The sequence below is a fragment of the Lygodium microphyllum genome, chromosome 23 (assembly GCF_053477565.2).
Source record: "Lygodium microphyllum isolate KBCC chromosome 23, Lygodium_microphyllum_v1.1.10, whole genome shotgun sequence".
Classification (NCBI taxonomy): Eukaryota; Viridiplantae; Streptophyta; class Polypodiopsida; order Schizaeales; family Lygodiaceae; genus Lygodium; species Lygodium microphyllum.
Genome location: NC_141157.1, coordinates 67,710,509 through 67,728,128, shown reverse-complemented (window position 1 = coordinate 67,728,128; position 17,620 = coordinate 67,710,509). Strand labels below are relative to the sequence as shown.

The 17,620-nt window shown below is 43.9% G+C and overlaps 1 protein-coding gene across 1 annotated transcript in view; it reads right to left on the bottom strand.

Annotated features, from left to right (window-relative positions):
- SUVH4 (histone-lysine N-methyltransferase, H3 lysine-9 specific SUVH4-like protein) overlaps positions 1–1,089 on the bottom strand; it is a 122,022-nt gene extending 120,933 nt beyond the window's left edge. Inside the window, exon 1 of the mRNA XM_087663711.1 lies at positions 66–1,089. Coding sequence (XP_087519837.1) covers positions 66–1,019 — 954 coding nt within the window. The 5' untranslated portion in view covers positions 1,020–1,089. The remainder of the gene's footprint in view (positions 1–65) is intronic.
- Positions 1,090–17,620: the final 16,531 nt, after the last annotated feature.

Genomic DNA, 17,620 nt, shown 5'->3' with positions numbered 1-17,620 from the left:
TAGTATATGCATCTTGGATCATTGAAATCTGAAAACCTGATAGAAAGGTTTCTCGGAGAGCTTACTTGAACGAATCGCAGATAATAAGAATTGAATAATCTGAGGGTCTCCTTGACTTTTTTGGCGGCTTCACTTTCCGCTTCTGGACTGTGTTCAGTCTCTAAGGCGGAAACGGGGGGCGCTAGCCCGGCTTGAACGTGGTCGAGGTTGGCTAGAGCTCCTCCTTTAACCAGCCGTCTGCCCTTTTTCTTGCCGGAACCTCCTCCTGTTGGAACACAGTCGTCCTTCGGAATGCCGTCGTCTCCGTCATCTTCTTTTTCAGAAACCATCGTCTCCGCGACGCTTTCGGACGCTTTTGCTTCCTTATACGCAGAGACATCGTCTCTGCCGTTCGCCGTTTCCGAAAACGAAGCCATGGCGTTAGTTTCTGTTTTGACGGCATGAACTTTGGATATGCTGGCGTTAGACTCTGTTTTGACGGCCTGAGCTTCCGCTTTGACAGCATTAGCCTCTGCTCTAGTGGCCAAAATGAGGATTCTGGTGCTCCGGCGAGTGACAAGTGTCTCCTTGGACCTGGCCGGCTTCAGGGACCCTGATGTGCGGCCATTCCCGAGGCCTTTGCTATCATGACTGTCCTCGCTAGAGACGACGGAGAGCCTACGGCCAGGAGAGCGGCCGGCATTCCTTGGCGGGAGCTTACGCCTCTTGCCAGCAAACTCCATGTCCGAGTCATCTTCGTCGGAGGAGCTCCCTAGGGTTATAACGTCTGGCTTGCCGTTTCCCTCTTCGAAGTTGGAAGACGGATCGTGTTTGTCGCAGTCACAGGTCCGGCGCTCGAGAACAGGAGATGGAAGCCTGAGTTGCTGCTGCTCCTGCGGCGCCTCCTCGTCCTCATGCTCCTCTTCCTCCTCCCTCCTGGCCTTCTTGGCGAGGCGGCCCTTCACGTCGCCTTGCTTGGCCGTCTTCATCTTCTTGGTCCCCCTGTCGTAAGATGCTCCTGCTGGCGCTGAAGCTGCCATTTCCCGCCTTCTTCTTCCTCTGTAGACAGAGGTAGCCTAATTCGCGCGCGCACACTAACCCCGCACTTTCGAAATCTCGCCTTGTAACGACTAGAAGGCAGGGTTTACTAAAAACTCAGAGAATTTCACAAAAATATCAAAATGAACCTTCGTAGTCTTGGTTGAGAAGAGAGTTCAAAACATTAAACTCGAAAAACAAATTAGTTATCACACCTTGACATCTATACTATTAGTTAAGGGGAGGTGGGGGCGGGTGCCACATGGCAGCCCCCAACCTCCCCACAAAGAGACGCAGGGGCGGGTGTCACGCGTCCAGCACCCGCCCTCGCTGCGAAAATCGCGCCTACCCCGGTGCCAGGGCAAGTTTAGGCGCGGAGCGCCTAGTATTTTGTGATTGGAAAATCGCTCCAAGAAAAGCAAGAAGTGCCTTCGACAATCCAGCTAGCCGTTGATGCAGCATGTAGCACCATGTGGTGGCAAGAACAATATTCCACGCCATGTCTTTGTACACTATGCAAGCTCCACCCTTCTCTCAGTCGTCCTCTTCGCACAACACAATGATTTGCTACTTCTAAGTACCCTCTCCAAACCCTTGTTCAAGGTGCACACAAGTACTTTCCATCACTCTCCCCCTCATCCAATGCTTTTTATTCTTCTACTCTCTCTGTACCTATGACCTTCTAGATCAGCCCCTACAACCAAGTAATGTTCCCTCCTCATAGCTCCCCCTTCTCACCATGATGTGCTTATGGACATTTGAGTTAGTCTCATCAATGTTTGCAAGGATTCCCCTTTTGCCTCATGGTGTTGGTCATGCCACGCAAAAAGGAGTGACAAACCCTCCATTTAACTACCTTCAAAGATACCCCCTTTTTGCACAATTCTCTAAGAACCTCAACATTGCCCACAATGACTTCACCTTTGGCTCCCACCATGCTCCACTCCCCCCTCTAAACTTAAACATCCTCACCACAGTGGCAACCCCACATGCAAGGCCAAACACAATCTTGTATAAATTGCATCTAAGCACGCAGTCGGTGAGTGAACCAACAAGTGAAAGGGCACAATAAGCAAAAGGCAAAAGAGGAACAAGTGGGATACATCGAAGCCCTCATGGAGGATTTATTAGTGATGATGCTTCATGAACTTTAGGAGAGTTTCAAGAAAGACCTTTAAGCTTACAAATAGTCAACTAGCCCTAATGAAGCAAAAGGTGACTGTATTCTTCCTAATGATGGTCAAGCTAGAATTTTTGAAGATTATCAAATAAGAGCATTAATAGGCTTGTGTCATGGCTTCCATCCCCCATTGAAGTTTTACATGCATGGATCAAATATAGCTAGCATCCATTAGGAATCCCATATAATCTACTAGCTATTTGCCCAACAATTATTTTGTGTTCCTTTTCGAGAGTTAAGAAATGGCCATTAGCACCCTATCTTATGGTCAAGTGGATGTTGGAGAATTCTTCAATGATCTTGTTCAAATGGATTGTTGATTTTACCCCTCGTGGCTCTAAGCTAACAAAGATCCATATGTGGGTTGAGTTTCCCAATCTTCCTAATCCATGTTATCAATATTCGGGCTCCATAGCATCTACATTAGGGCCAGTAGTTGGGCTATTCAAATGGACTACTAATTTTACCCCTCTGTAACGTGTCCGCCTATTGGCTGTCCAAACACGTTTTAGCGGTCCATTGAGAAACGAATCTAAGCACCAGCGCTCCCCGGGAATGTTTCGAGGTTTGTCACCTAGGGTTTCCCAAGTCCCCACCTTGCAACGGAACGTTCATGGCCGAACTCACTAGGATCGACCTGAAATCTGGGTTCCTAGGGCCAAGGTCTCCTAACAGCATTCTAGCGTCGAGTTTTGGATATCCTACTTTACGTAGAGATACCCAATCCAAAGTAGATCCATACTGCACTTGGTTCAAAAAGAATGGGAAACGAGAGGGATGCGCTACTCAACCTCTCTGCCCGTAGGACATAGTTCCATTCCGGTCCCCTAAAACGGCATGAATCGGGTTCTAACTTAACAATACCTAAAGTCGAACGATGATAATCCTTGTGAGAAGCCTCCCCGTTCTTTGGGATCACCCTGATGTAGGACAGACCGTCGGGGTTCTGCCCACCTGCTTCCCTTGATAGCTTTAGTTTTCTAATTAGGTCCTATCACATTTATGTATGACGTTCACAATCAGCTTCTTTAATTAGGCCTTTTAGGGAGCAAGATTCATTTGCGTAATTTACAGCACTGACACGAAAAGAAAACAAGCAGTACTTTTGACAAACAAGTTCCTTAACTTATCTTCAAGTTAATCTTTGTCTCATGCCCATACAACATAATTATGTATCCCTTCTGTCCAACAGAAGTTCCCGGTCCAAATCACATGGCACCATAATTTCCATCCTTTATTTAGAATAGGATATTCCAATGCCCTAGACGTTGGGCTCACGACAATTTACAACTCCTTTTCGGACTCCGCAAGGGGTGTCCAAAGCTACACTGACCTCGAGCGACCTAGGAGTGAGACACACTTTCCATGGTTGGCCTTTTCACCACTCAACCTTCGGCCCGTGAATCGAGCAGTGCCCTCTCGGGGTAATCCATGGTGCGATCTTGGAGATGATCCACCCATGCAAATATCCTTTCTTAATTAACCAATTAAGAATCAAGCATAATCAAGGCAATCAACATAATATCATCTTCCAATGAAGCATTCCTTTATTTTCCATGGCTACTTGTCATTACTGACCTTTGCCATGCTTTTACCATCAAACACAAGCACTTGGAATATTTATTCAAAACACAATGCAACAATCAGTTGATTGTAAAAAGCATTTAGGGTGTTGTTCAATCAACCAACAAAACTAATTGTATTTTTTCCCAAACAATACAAGAATAGACGCGATAATAATTCCATCACATATTCCCTCTCCCCCTTGGGATCAAAGAGCGATTATATGCAAAATTTACTTAATACTTGTATGCATAATTCCCTTTTTTTTTTACGATTATGCTATTCATAACCCCTGACCAATTGCTCTATCAACGAATAAGCCATACGCAATTAAATTCTTCCCTTGATACATGCACTTTGCAAACTCCATCTTTCAAATATGTGAGAAGAGGCCTCTCCCTTCCCATGACCTATTATTGTAGATCATAGTATGGAGCCTAATGTATCTCATGCGAGAATCAAAGCAAGCATCTATCAATTTAGAAATACATTACTTACAACCAAAACCGCAGTTGGATTGGTAGTAATGCCCTCACCCGAGGCTTCGTTGCTTGTTGAGGGATTGCTATCTACGCATAACATTTTCTACTTGGGGGGCATGATCTTCTTCTCTTTTATACGTGACTCGCAGCAACCACTTGCTCGAGAGGAGGGAATTTGGAAAAATCAGCTTGGGAAAAAGAAAAAGAGAGAATGTGTGTGGCCACCCTCTAAGGAGGAAAGAAAAAGAGAGAATGCGTGTGGCCACCCTCTAAGGAGGGGGAAAGGGAGGAAGAACCCTCTCTCTCTCTCTCTCTCTCTCTCTCTCTCTCTCTCTCTCTCTCTCTCTCTCTCTCTCTTTCTCCTTGTTAATCCTTGTGCCTCCCCATGCATCATATTTATAATGAATTAGAGAAGAGGGGATGTGGCTGAGAACAAGAAGAGTTCTTGGTGGAGGGACTCTTGGAAAAATCAGTGATCTAATATTTAACTCATAAATTTGATGGTTCCATTGGCTCCAAAAGGGGGGTTAAACCCCATGACACATGATTAGAAAGCCTTTAGATCACTCCTTCTTTCTCTCCCTGTTCGAAGTGCTGTCTACTACTTGTAGACTGCGATCACGACGCGCGCGATTTCACCAAACTCTCTCTTTATTTTTCTCTTTTTATAAAATCTCCAAAACTAACTAAAACATCATTCCAAAATATATTTTTAGGATAATCTCCATATCTTTTTAGGATAATATGCTAGAAAATCTCCATATCTTTTTAGGATAAATCTAAAATATCTAGAATATACTAGTTTTACCCAAAATCTAATATTTTTGGACTATCCATACTATACATATTAACGCTAGTGATTAATATGGCTCATAACTCTCGTTCACGTTGTAACTTCTATGAAGGGTGGCTATGGTCCTTGTTAATCCGAGGAAAATATCATATTTACAACTCTCGATTTTTTAAGTAAAATATTTTAATTAAATAAAAATTATTATTTATTAATGTTAGTTAGTTTTTACCTTAGTTAGTAACCTTACTAACTTATTAATTAACTGACTAACTTTCGAACTAACCAACTAACTTTTAATTGCTTGAAAATATTACACCCTCATGGCCCTAAGTGGACAATGATCCTGATATGTGTTGAGTTTCTTGACCTTCCTAATCCATATTATCAATATTTGGGCTCCATAGCATCTAGACTAGAGTAGATACTTGGGGAACATCCTCAAACATACATTAATCCCACATGGCATCCTCATCTTCTAGTCGAATTAGATGCTAGTAAAAATTTGAAAGAAATAGTAATCATAAAAAACTCTAAGGGACAAATTTTGATTATTCAATCGGTGGTATACAAAAATTTGCCAAATGCCTACTTTAAGTGCCTTAGATAAGGACATTTCATCAAGGATTGCCCCAAATGGGGAGTAGCAAATAAGAAACAAGATGCCAATAACGAATCCCCCTACTCAAATAGCAATGGGATGAGCATGGCTCCCAAAAAGTTCACTCAAAAAACAAGAACAATAAGGGATGGAAGGGGATAAACAACAAAAATCAAATCTTTCCCAAAGGCAAGAACACAATCACTATGCTACACTATTAATCAAATAGAAGGATACTCCAATTAAATGTAATAAAGAAGGTAAGCAACCAACCTCTGGCAATGAATCAAAATGTGGTGATGAGGAAGAGTTTATCGATGCCACCTAAAATTTTGAGGATGCCAAAATGACTGCATCTTGGGGGGTAAAAGGTCGCTTGTGCCCAACTGCCTATATTTACATTGTCCTTCATGCCTGTGCACTTGTACATCATAGGTGGCAATGTCCCATCACTATCATCTTTATTTCTTATTCTTTACTATGATAGACTAATAAAGGGAATGCAAGTCACGCATTGTGATGGCTGGAGTTCCTACACACTGATCTTGCTCTCTTGAGTTCAAAACTCCATAGCCAATGCTATTGCTTCCACTTGTGCTCTTCTCTCTCTCTCTCTCTCTCTCTCTCTCTCTCTCTCTCTCTCTCTCTCTCTCTCTCTCTCTCTCTCTCTCTCTCTCTCTCTTGTTCCTACTGTTTACCGCAGAGGAGCGGAAAATGGAGCAGAGGAGCGAAAAAATGGAAGAAGGAGATAACCAAAAGGGCACAGGACAAAGGAAGGAAAAGGTGCCCTGGATTGAGGTCAGACCCAGAAAATTTTGAATGATGACCTCTCTAGAAGGCCTTAGTGTCGCCTCGAGAAAAGAAAAGAGTAAAAGCCCGCCATTAAATGTGAAGGTGCTCCCAAATCCTTGTAAAAGAGTGTCGGGCTCACTCCTGTGCAAATTGTATGCATTAGTTGGGAATGGGATAAGTTAGAACGGTGGGAAATAGGAAAAGAGGGCCTAGGCTGATGGCCGACCATGTAAAAAGTGGGGATGATCGCCCAAAAAGTAGGGCATGTGTATAAAGTTCAAAAGTGAATGAGAAGCTCATTCTTGTGTATGGCCAAAGCTTCTTCTTCTTTTTCTCTTGTTTCTTGCCTTCTTGCTTGTGCTTGAGTGAGGGATTGAGGGAGTGTGAGGGAGTGAGTGTGTGAGAGTGAGGGATCATGGAGAAGAAGCTCCCCATCTTCTCTCTTCATCTTCTCTTCTTCTCTTCTCTTCTCTTCTCTTGCGCGGCTATGGAGGATGGAGCTTGACAAAGGGGGCTTGAGTTTGCTTGAGCTTGCCACAAGGATCGTGGAACTACTGAAGTGCAAGAGAGAGGAGGGAACTCGATCGAGCATCAAGGTAAGCTCACTACACCCGTAAGGTAAGCATTGCACGTCGGCTATATGAGACGTAGCCATGGCCGCTCGGCTTGAAACGCTTGATCAATAAGCGGTCCGTAGATCTCAGGGTAGAGCTCTGTAGTTCCCCTCCATTTTGGTTCCCTTGCCGGGACTGACGGAATCGAGCCTTGAGCGCCGCGCACATCGAGTCGAGCATAGTAGGGTTTGTAGCCTGAACCGGTGCTCAAGATAGTTAGGAGATTTAGAAGGTTTTGATCCTTGGAGCAAGTAAGTATTTTGATTTGTTGTTGAATATTAGAGTAGAGTCATCCATCTCCATCTCTGGTTTTGATTTTGGTTGCATTAGGTTAAGATTAGGGTAGGAAAAAGAAGGAAAACAAAAGGGTTCTGCTGCTGCTGGAAATAGGAGCACAGATTCAGATTTCTGGCTGGAAGAGTATGAGGGATTAATTTCTGAGGTTACAGCAGGCTGGGATGGGGCAATAAGAGGCCCAGGGAACCAAGAAACACCACATTTGACATTCGGCCTTCTGAGGAGAGAGTGAGCTTGAGAGCGAGGGAGAGAGCGAGAGAGAGAGAGAGTTGCGAGGAGATTGTTGAAGTGTTGTTCGATTTGAGCACCACATCATTTCCAGGTGTGCCTGGCAGTTCCTTGCATTGTTTTGCACCTATTTGGAAAGCACGGGATGATTCCAGGGAATAGGCGTTGACCTTGAAGCATCGCGCACAACCTGCGGACTGTCGTCTGCGCCGTCGGACCAGCCCGTCTGACCCCTAGAATAGAACCACCCGATTTTTGGAGTCGGACCGTCCGACTCCGAAAATCAAACCACTTTTTCGATCCGACTCCCTGAATCGGACCACCCCGTCTAACTACTATAATTGGACCCAGTGTCAAAATTGGACCACATGTCCCTAGTCCCGGATTTGGACCACTCGACCCATTGCAGTAGTCGAACCTCCCCTGTCCGACTAGGGAAATCAAACCAAAGTAGAATTTGACCACCCTGTCCGAGTCTTGAATCAGACCACTGTTCCTAGCATGAAACTCAGACCAACCTGTCCGATTCCCAGGATTGGACCAGCCCGTCCGACTCCCAGAATCGGACCAGTTCACCAGAACTTTAAATAGAGAGTTTTCAAACCTGCCCTACAGTCCTGGCCACCCTGTTGACATCTCTGATCCCCCATGAAACCCAATTTAGCCCTTAGAAGCCAAAGGCCAGACAGGATAACCAAGGATTCATCCCGAACATCTAGACACTAAGCAGACCAAATTTAAAATTTGACTTGACTTTCGGTGACCAATCAATCAACCAACCCTAAAGCAGAATAGAGAACGCAGCAGGGAATTTCAGTAAAATCTTAGATCAATTAGAACCTACGCTTAGAAACATATAAGGCTATGAACGTGAGGGGAAGAGTGGAGTTTGCATTGAGCATTTCTTGCATCTGCACCTCACTTTTGATTTCATCACCAAAGGTGCACTACAAGAAAAGGAAGAAGCCTATTTTCGCACTGAGCACTAGAAAGCACGAAGCACAACTTGTAAATAAGATTGGCAACTGGTTTCAATAACAAGGAACTCATCAGGAGACATAATAACATCAAGGAACCCACTATTTGGAGAAGATCCCAAAACATAGTTGGGTGCTTGAGAAAATCCCAAAACATAGTTGCCTTTGCGGCACAGTACTCCCAGGCATGCTACATCATTGTGGCAACTGATTACTTGACGAAGTGGGCAGAGGCAAGAGCCATTAGGAAGAACGATGCTAGAACCACTGCGAAGTTTTTGTGGGAGTATGTCTTTTCACGTTTTGGTTGTCCAATTGAACTAATAAGTGATGAGGACACGCACTTCATTAATGAAGTGATATCCCACTTGCTCTTGACCTTCCTAATCATTCATAGAAGATCCTTGCCCTACTACCCTCAAGCAAATGTCCAAGCAGAATCCACGAATAAAATCCTAGTCAACTTCTTACTAAAATAGTATCCACATCAATTGATGGTGGCCTTGTGGGCCTATCGTACAGCTTATAAGATGGCTGTAGGACAGATGCCCTTTAGGCTGACTTATGGAACGGAGGCCATTCTACCCTTAGAGTTATTTGTCCCTAGCTTAAGGATAGTAGCTCAGGAGTGTTGGGAGGGAAGAGAAGCTTGGACCAACCGCTTAGTGGAGTTACACCGTCTCACGGAGACTTGACTCTTAGCCACCCATGCTCTGATTTGTGAGAAGGCACGACGAAAGGTGTGGTTTAACAAGCATGTCAAATAGCGCAACTTTGATCAGGGGGATCTCGTTTTACTATACTCTGTGAAGGGTCGCAAACAAAAAATGAAATTTTGAGGACTAGGACCTTTTCGAATACACGCAATTAGTAGAACAAGCAATGTTGAGTTGGAGACGCTAGAAGGTGAAGGAATAGGCTTCTTCAATGGCAGTTGCATGAAAAAGTACTATCCTCCTTTGCATCCATTGCACGAACCACCTATGCTTGAAGCCGCTATCAACATCTACGCGGCCACAATTACCAAACCGATAGATCAAGATGAGGAAGTGATGGCACCTGCCTACCTACGAATCATGGTCACTGCAGAACAGACGTATTCTTTTGATGTATTGATCAACGAAGGTGTTGACTATAATATCTTGACGCATGACCATTGGACACGCATTGGTCAACCTAAATTATAGCCCACAAATGCTAAACTCAGCCCATTTGGGAGGAACACTTATTCACTCTTAGGAAAATGCAAAGTGGCTGTCTACATCGAGTCTAAAAGTATCCCAGTCTTCTTTTATGTGTTGCCAAACACTAAAGGGGCCGGTAATAAGTCACTACTAGGTCGCACTTTTAAAAAGCAGACAAACTGCAATGTGGACTACAACCTAGATCGCATCCATCTTGCTGTAGGCAATGTGCACATAGTGACTACTTTTAGCAAGGGTTATCTTGCGCCTCCTACAATCATGGAGCCACCGCCACGCCCATGACCAAGCCTAAGAAGAAGGGCAGTGATATCTCACCCCATGCTCAAACTACTAGAACCAAGCCCACCCAGCCCATTCACAAGGCCAAAGAGTCCAGGCTCATATGGGTGCCAAAACGACAAGGGCCACCTCCTTGTAAACTACAGAAACGTGCTTCTAAACGCAAAAACTATTAGTCGTAGCCTAAGAGGCAGCTTAGATGCTATTGACATAGGTGCACTACCATGCCACGATGGATCCCCAAAGATCTCTTGCGAGCACAAGGATACTACGAGGGCAACCCCTGGATATGGGTGCCTAAGAGTGGACATTCAAGAGGCTCAACTCTAAACAACCCCACTCTAGCTAGACAGGCTGGTACATACAAAGCACAAACTGCAAAGAAAGCTGAACCAGCACTGGTTGTGATTAATGAATCCCAACACATTTATCATCCCAAGCTGGATGCCCCAGCATCATCCAAGTCACAGGAGTTGCGCACCCCCATGCTAGCTCAAATAGAATGTAGCACACCTCCTATGCCACTGAAGCCCACTGCAGCATCTCAAAGTGCTCTAGAGTGCAAAGTCCCATCTATGACACCAGCAATGGAGTCACCACTATCTAGCCCAATTGCACCATCACCACCAGCATGTCTTAGGCCTTCGTACGAAAGACGATCTTTCCTTTTAGTGGCCAAGGATCTCGCTAAGACCTCGGGAGATGACGTAGTGACATGCATCAAGGAGTTGGATAACACCTTTACCACATTCGCTAGGAGGTATGAGAGTCTTGACTTAGGATTTCTTGACAAACCCCTTGCTTATGATGTTCGTGCGTTGCCATGCACTTAGGAAGACTATGAGTTTATGACTATCAAATTTCCCAAAATTACCGCCAAATTAATTGCTAATGGAGAAATCTCAAAGGAGCAAGCTGTTCTCAGAAGACTAAGCACCTCTTACCGTAAATCTGCTCTCTCTACACCTGAACAAGAACTGGAGGAGCTCATGCAGCTTACCGGCTCTGCTTCTTCGTTCTTACAACTGTGGTATGCCTTATGACTCCAATGGGAGAAAAAAGGCTGTCGTATCATGACCAATGCTGAGCAAAGGAGGGCAATCAAAACAATTGAACACGACCAATGCTTGCCAGCTCTGCTTCTTCATTCTTACAACTGTGGTATGCCTTACGACTCCAATGGGAGAAAAAAGGCTGCCGTATCATGACCAATGCTGAGCAAAGGAGGGCAATCAAAACAATTGAACACGATCGTATTATGTGGCACCTCTTTCATTTAGGGTTTTGGCCATTACACGCAACATACACTTAGATGACCAGGTGTTGGCCCACCCTTACATTGACCAATTCCTCACGGAAGAGGAGTTGCACGTTGCTAGTCGCCTCAACTCCGGGGACATCTTTCATGATATCTTGACCTATATCACCCAAGCTTCCATACAACCATGCGAACTTGATCATCATGCCCAACTTGAATATAACCCTAACCTTTATACTTGGCTGTTGGCCAAGTAACTTGCCCCACACAGTCCATGCGAGCCCTCCTTCTTCCCTTGCGAATCCTAGGAAGGATTCCCTTAACACTTAAGGAAAGGGGGGGAGCAAATGAGAGCAAGTGATGTAGCAAGATGTATAATGGATGAAAATGATCAACTGAATTCAAATAGGAAAGAATGCAAGGAGGAAATAGATGTTGCTTGTGAATTATTTCCAAGTTTCATTCCTCTGAATCAGCACGGAAAATTGTCACACGCATTCTTTCTTGGGTTTTTGTTAGTGATGAGTCAATTTATAATGCTAATGTTGGCTTGGTGTGATGACAGACACCTACCATGGCAGGACAGAGTAAACTCCCATTCACTAAAGCGGAGCTGACAAAGTATGGAATCAGCGTCGAGACGCGTGGATTTAGCCAGTTCACGTTCAAGCATACCATGAATTTAGATGAAGCATGTTAGAAATCAAGCTCACCGTCAGTGTGTCTTCATCTATGACAGCTAGTGTGTACAGCTGTCTACATGTGACTACATTAAATAAGTCGGGTTAGTAGTCAGTTAGTGACCTGACTAGAGTTAGTCCGTCTAGTCTACATTTACACTAGGTCACTTTATCTTGTAGAGTGTGTGTGCTTTTCAGTTTTAGTGTGTGGAAATGAAGGAATGAGCTTGAGAGCCTGAAGGCTCATGGATATGGTGTTTTCTCTATCTCTCTCTCCTCTTTGAACATGGTATCAGAGCATTGCCAGGTTGAGCTCTCTGGAATAGGAGGAAGTTAAGAAGACTTGAAGAAGCTGAAGAACAAGGTCTTTTGAAAAGAGAAACAGGCTGCCATTACTCTGTCAAGGTATGCATTTGCTCATCTTGGACTCCATGCTTTATCATTGTGGTTGAGGTCTTCCTGGGAGCCTTGGTGGGCATCTTTGAGCATCTGCAAGTGGTCATTGAGCCTCATGATGAGGAGGACTAGCTGGAAACAAGGCTTGAAATTCTGCGTGATCTGCGCCTACTGATCTGAGTGGACAGCAACCTGTCAATCTTCAGTGGGGCACCTGGACAAGGTTCATAGAGCATGTATGCTCACTATTGAAGGTATTTGAAGTGTGCAAGAAGTAAATGCTTGTGTGGGAGCTCTGTTATGAGCTGGAGTAACAGACACAGACCTGTAATCAATTATGAATTGCTGTAAACATGAATGAACAGCATGCATTCAGTCATTACTGACACACAGGAGCCTTGTACTACACTCAGAAGGCATCTTTGGAGCACAAGAATGTGTCAAAGCATGTATACATTGGATCAAATGTCTTGGAGCTGAGATTTTTTGCTCAGAATACTCAGATCTGAAAATCATTGACAGGCTGAAAACTGTCATACATAGTCAATGACAAGTATTGTGCATTACTGAAGCAATACAGGTCATCTTGGGGGTTCCATCATCTATATGAACTGGCCTATACATTTTGAAGGCATGGAGAATTGAAGCAAGCAATGAGCATCATTGAAAACTGAATTTTGAAGCTGAAGTAAATGCAGTTACACTGTCCTGGTTAATTACAAACAGCTCATGAGGTTTATGCCATTGGTCAATGAAGACAGGTTGTCTATGCCTACTCAGATGCTCATGTATTGAACTTGCCACTACAAAGTAAATGTATGACATGGTCAAAAGACATTTTGGAGCTGCTTGGAGCTTGGTATGCTGAATTCTAGTTGACTGCAACCTGCAACTGAATTTGTTGACACTTGTATGTGCTGGTTATGCACTGTTCTGTGCCCTTATGATCATGTCTTGACTGCCAAATGTACTAGCAGCTACCTGGGAGATTTTGAAACATGTATGATATGATTACCACTCAGTTTTGGACTTGAAATTGCTGCTGGTTACTCACAGTTTACAGTTTTCAGACTGCATGTATGTACCCTGGCAGTGAGGTTACAGAAGCTTAAGCTGAAGCAAACACATAGCTTATGTATTGACAGTTATATCTACAGTTGAGACCACTTGTTCGTGGGTTGTTTTGGGGTGTCAGTGGGCTGAAATACCCTGGTTTTTTTTTTGCAATTTAGTGCAGAAAACTGTCATAAACTGTTACGGGCTGAACTTAGTCAGTCATACTTATTGGACTGCAGGGAGTCAGGCACTTGATAGACAGTCTATTGCATCATGGCTAATGCACATGGGACTGACAATATCACTCAGATAGTTGGAGAGAAGTTGGATAATAAGAACTTTACATTATGGAAATTCAGAATGAAAAACTTTCTGGTTGGCAGAGGTTATTGGGATTTATGTACAGGAGATGAAGTTGCTCCTGAGTTGCCTGCACACAATCCAACAAATGAACAGAAAAGAGCCTACAAGCTATGGAATGAAAGAGCATGCAAGGTGCTGCATTGGTTTTCCTTATGTATATCTGATGCTATGGTAATTCAAATCACTGGATGTGAGACTCCGAAGGATGCTTGGGACATACTGATGAAAAATTATGGAACCATGACACATGCAAGAAAGATCCAGTTGAAACAGCAGTTCAACAACATGTCTAGGAATGGCAAGAGCATCCAGACATATACCATGGAGATTAAGACCATAGCTGATCAACTTGCTACTATTGGCTCAAGTGTATCAGAAGATGATATGATTGTTGTTGCTTTGAATGGCTTAGGCAAAGAGTACAAAGCTTTTGACACTTCCATTTCTGTCAGAGAAGAGCCCCCTAGCTGGGAAGAGCTAGTTGCTTTGTTGCTGCATGAGGAAGTCAAACTTGGTTTGAATACAGGTTCTAGTGCATCTCAGAGTAGAGACACTGTGTTGTACTCTAGCTAGCGTGGCAGAGGATCTAGAGGTCGTGGTTCATTTCGAGGTCGTGGTGACACTCGTAATACTTATGGACAGCAGCAGCAGCAGAGTAATTGGCATGGTGTAAATACACAAGGCCAGCGTGGATCTTGTGGGTTTAGAGGCAGGGGGAGATCACCCCAAGGTAGAGGTGGTGGTTCTGGTTCATGGCAGTCGTCTGATCAGTCCAACAGGGACAAGGACTCCCATTATTGTGGCCGGTATGGGCATATTGCAAAGGATTGTTACAAGAAGCAAGGAGATATGAAGGCAAAGGGCAGACATCATGGGCACTATGCATCTTCCAGTGGTGCTCATGATGAGTCAGTTGATAGACTCTTTGCCATGCAGCATGTATCTAAAAATGCATCGAGACATGATAGAGATGACAAATGGTACATTGACTTTGGAGTGTCAAACCACATGACCCCGCATGGAGAGTGGTTTGATGAGATGGTTGCAGGTACACATGGTCATGTATGTACTGGGGATGACACCCAACATGACATAAAGCATAAAGGGATTGTTCCTCTTATGATGCCTGATGGCAAGAAGAAAGGCCTGCATGATGTATTACATGTACCAACCATAACAAAGAATCTGTTATCTGTGGGTCAAATGGCAGAACAGAATTTGCAAGTGAGGTTCAACAAAGATGGGTGTTTCATTAAGGAGTATGGAAATGGCTGCAAGTTAATTGCCAAGGGCAGAAGGGATGGCAGGATGTTTACATTGGATGCGACCATTCCGGGACTCAAGGCAGCTATGTTTGCACATGATGAGAGTGCCATTCAGGATGTAGAGATTTGGCACAAGCGGATTGGACATGTCAATGTACAAAAGCTGAAATCTATGTAGCAGAAAGAAGTAGTACTTGGATTACCTAAATTCAAGTATAATGATTTTGGTCATGTATGCCCTGCATGTCAGTTTGGGAAGCAGGCACGGTTTCCTTTCATGAGACATGTAAAAAACAGCACTAGGCCTTTATAGTTGGTACACTCTGATGTCTGGGGTCCTTCACATAATGCTTATTTTGGTGGTATACGATATTATGTCTCATTTATTGATGATTTCAGCAGGTACACTTGGCTTTATATCTTGAAACATAAGGATGATGTGTTTGATGCATTCAAAGACTTCAAGAAACATGCTGAAAATGAATTGGGCTGTTACATATCATGTTTGAGATCAGATGGAGGAGGTGAATATGTCTCAAACTACTTTGACAAATATCTTGCCAAACATGGGATCAGAAGACAGCTCACATGCAGTTATACACCGCAGCAAAACGGTGTTGCAGAGAGGAAAAACAGGGTTTTGATGGAGTCAGCTAGAGCTATGCTGAATGAAAAATGTCTGCCAAATGGTTATTGGGCTGAAGCAGTGGTGACTGCTGTATATGTGCTGAATCGAACCCCTACAGCAGGGATTCATGATATCACTCCGTATGAATGGCTATATGGTCATAAACCTGATATTTCACACTTGAAGGTATTTGGCAGCATTGCGTATGTGCATATACCGGATGAGAAGAGGAAGAAATTGGATCCTAAGGTAGTGAAAAGTGTGTTTATTGGATATGCAAAGGAACGGAAAGCATATAAGTGTTATGTACCTTCTACGCATGAGACACTCATAAGCAGAGATGTAGTATTTGATAAGTTAGCATCTTGGTATGGGAATCCTGTTGCAGTGCCTACTGATAGCTCACCCAGTATGAGTCATGCTGAAAATGCTCCTACAGAGAGTACTTCCATGACTGGTCAGACAGGTGATGTATCATCTACAGTGAGTCCTTGGACAGGACGATTACGGAGTTGCACTACTGCATCCACTGATACGGATATGTCTGTGAGGGGGAGAACAGATAAGGGAAAAGAAAAGGTTTTTGAAGATGTAACAGGTCCACTCATTGCAGGTTATGATTCATCTAGCAGTGACAGCTTAGATAGTGAATTGGGAATTCCGTCTGTTATGACGCCAGGTGCTAGACAGAGCCGTTATGTGCCGCCTCATGAGAGGCAAGCTCACAATGAGCCACAACTCAGGAGATTAGAGAGGGTCAGACGACCTGTTGATAGGTATACTTACACTGGATATTCAGCCCGTCATTATGCTTATATGACGAAAGTAACAGGTTTTAGAGAACCAAGTAAGTTTGATGAGGCAGTTGCAGATGAGAGTTGGCGTGTTGCTATGGATGAGGAATATTTAGCTTTGGCTGAAAATGGTACATGGGATTTGGTACAGTTGCCTGAGGGCAAAACACCTATTGGATGCAAGTGGGTGTATAAGGTAAAATGTAAATCAGATGGATCATTGGAAAGATATAAGGCCAGGCTGGTTGCAAAAGGGTATGTGCAGCAGTATGGTCTTGATTATGAGGAGACTTTCAGCCCTGTAGCAAAGATGGCTACAGTTAGAACTGTGATTACTTTGGCAGCAGCTAGAGGCTGGAAACTATGGCAGATGGATGTAAAGAATGCATTTCTCAATGGAGAATTACAGGAAGAGGTTTACATGGAACAGCCTGAAGGCTATGTACATCCAGAATTTCCAGCACATGTATGTCGGCTGAAAAAGGCATTATATGGGTTGAAACAGGCACCTAGAGCATGGAATGCTCGCATCAGCAGTTATTTACAGCAACATGGTTTCCGATTGGGAGATGCTGATCATAGTCTGTTTGCGAAGAAGACAGATAGTGGCTATGTTTTTCTAGTTGTCTATGTTGATGACTTAATCATTACAGGAGATGATGAAAATGGGATTGCAGAAATAAAGACATGTTTACAGGCCGAGTTTAAGGTCAAGAATCTTGGAGAGCTGAAATATTTTTTGGGGATTGAGGTTGTCTCTACACCTCGAGGCATATGGCTGCTACAGAAGCAGTATGCTCATGACATGTTACAGAAATATGGTATGGCTGATTGCAAGCCTATGGATACGCCTTTGGAGCAGAATGTCAAGCTGTAGATTAATGTTGGGACAGAGATTGAGAATGTTACTATGTACAGACAGATGGTAGGTAGCTTGATCTATCTCACGATCACTAGACCTGACTTGAGTTATGCTGTGGGGCTGATCAGTGAGTTCATGCAGAAGCCTCGCAAACCACACTTGGATGCAGTCAGAAGAATTCTGAGATATGTAAAGAGTACCACATATCATGGGCTGTTTTATGCATATGGGAAACCCCTTGACTTGATGGGGTACACTGATGCTGACTGGGCTGGTTGTACATATGACAAGAG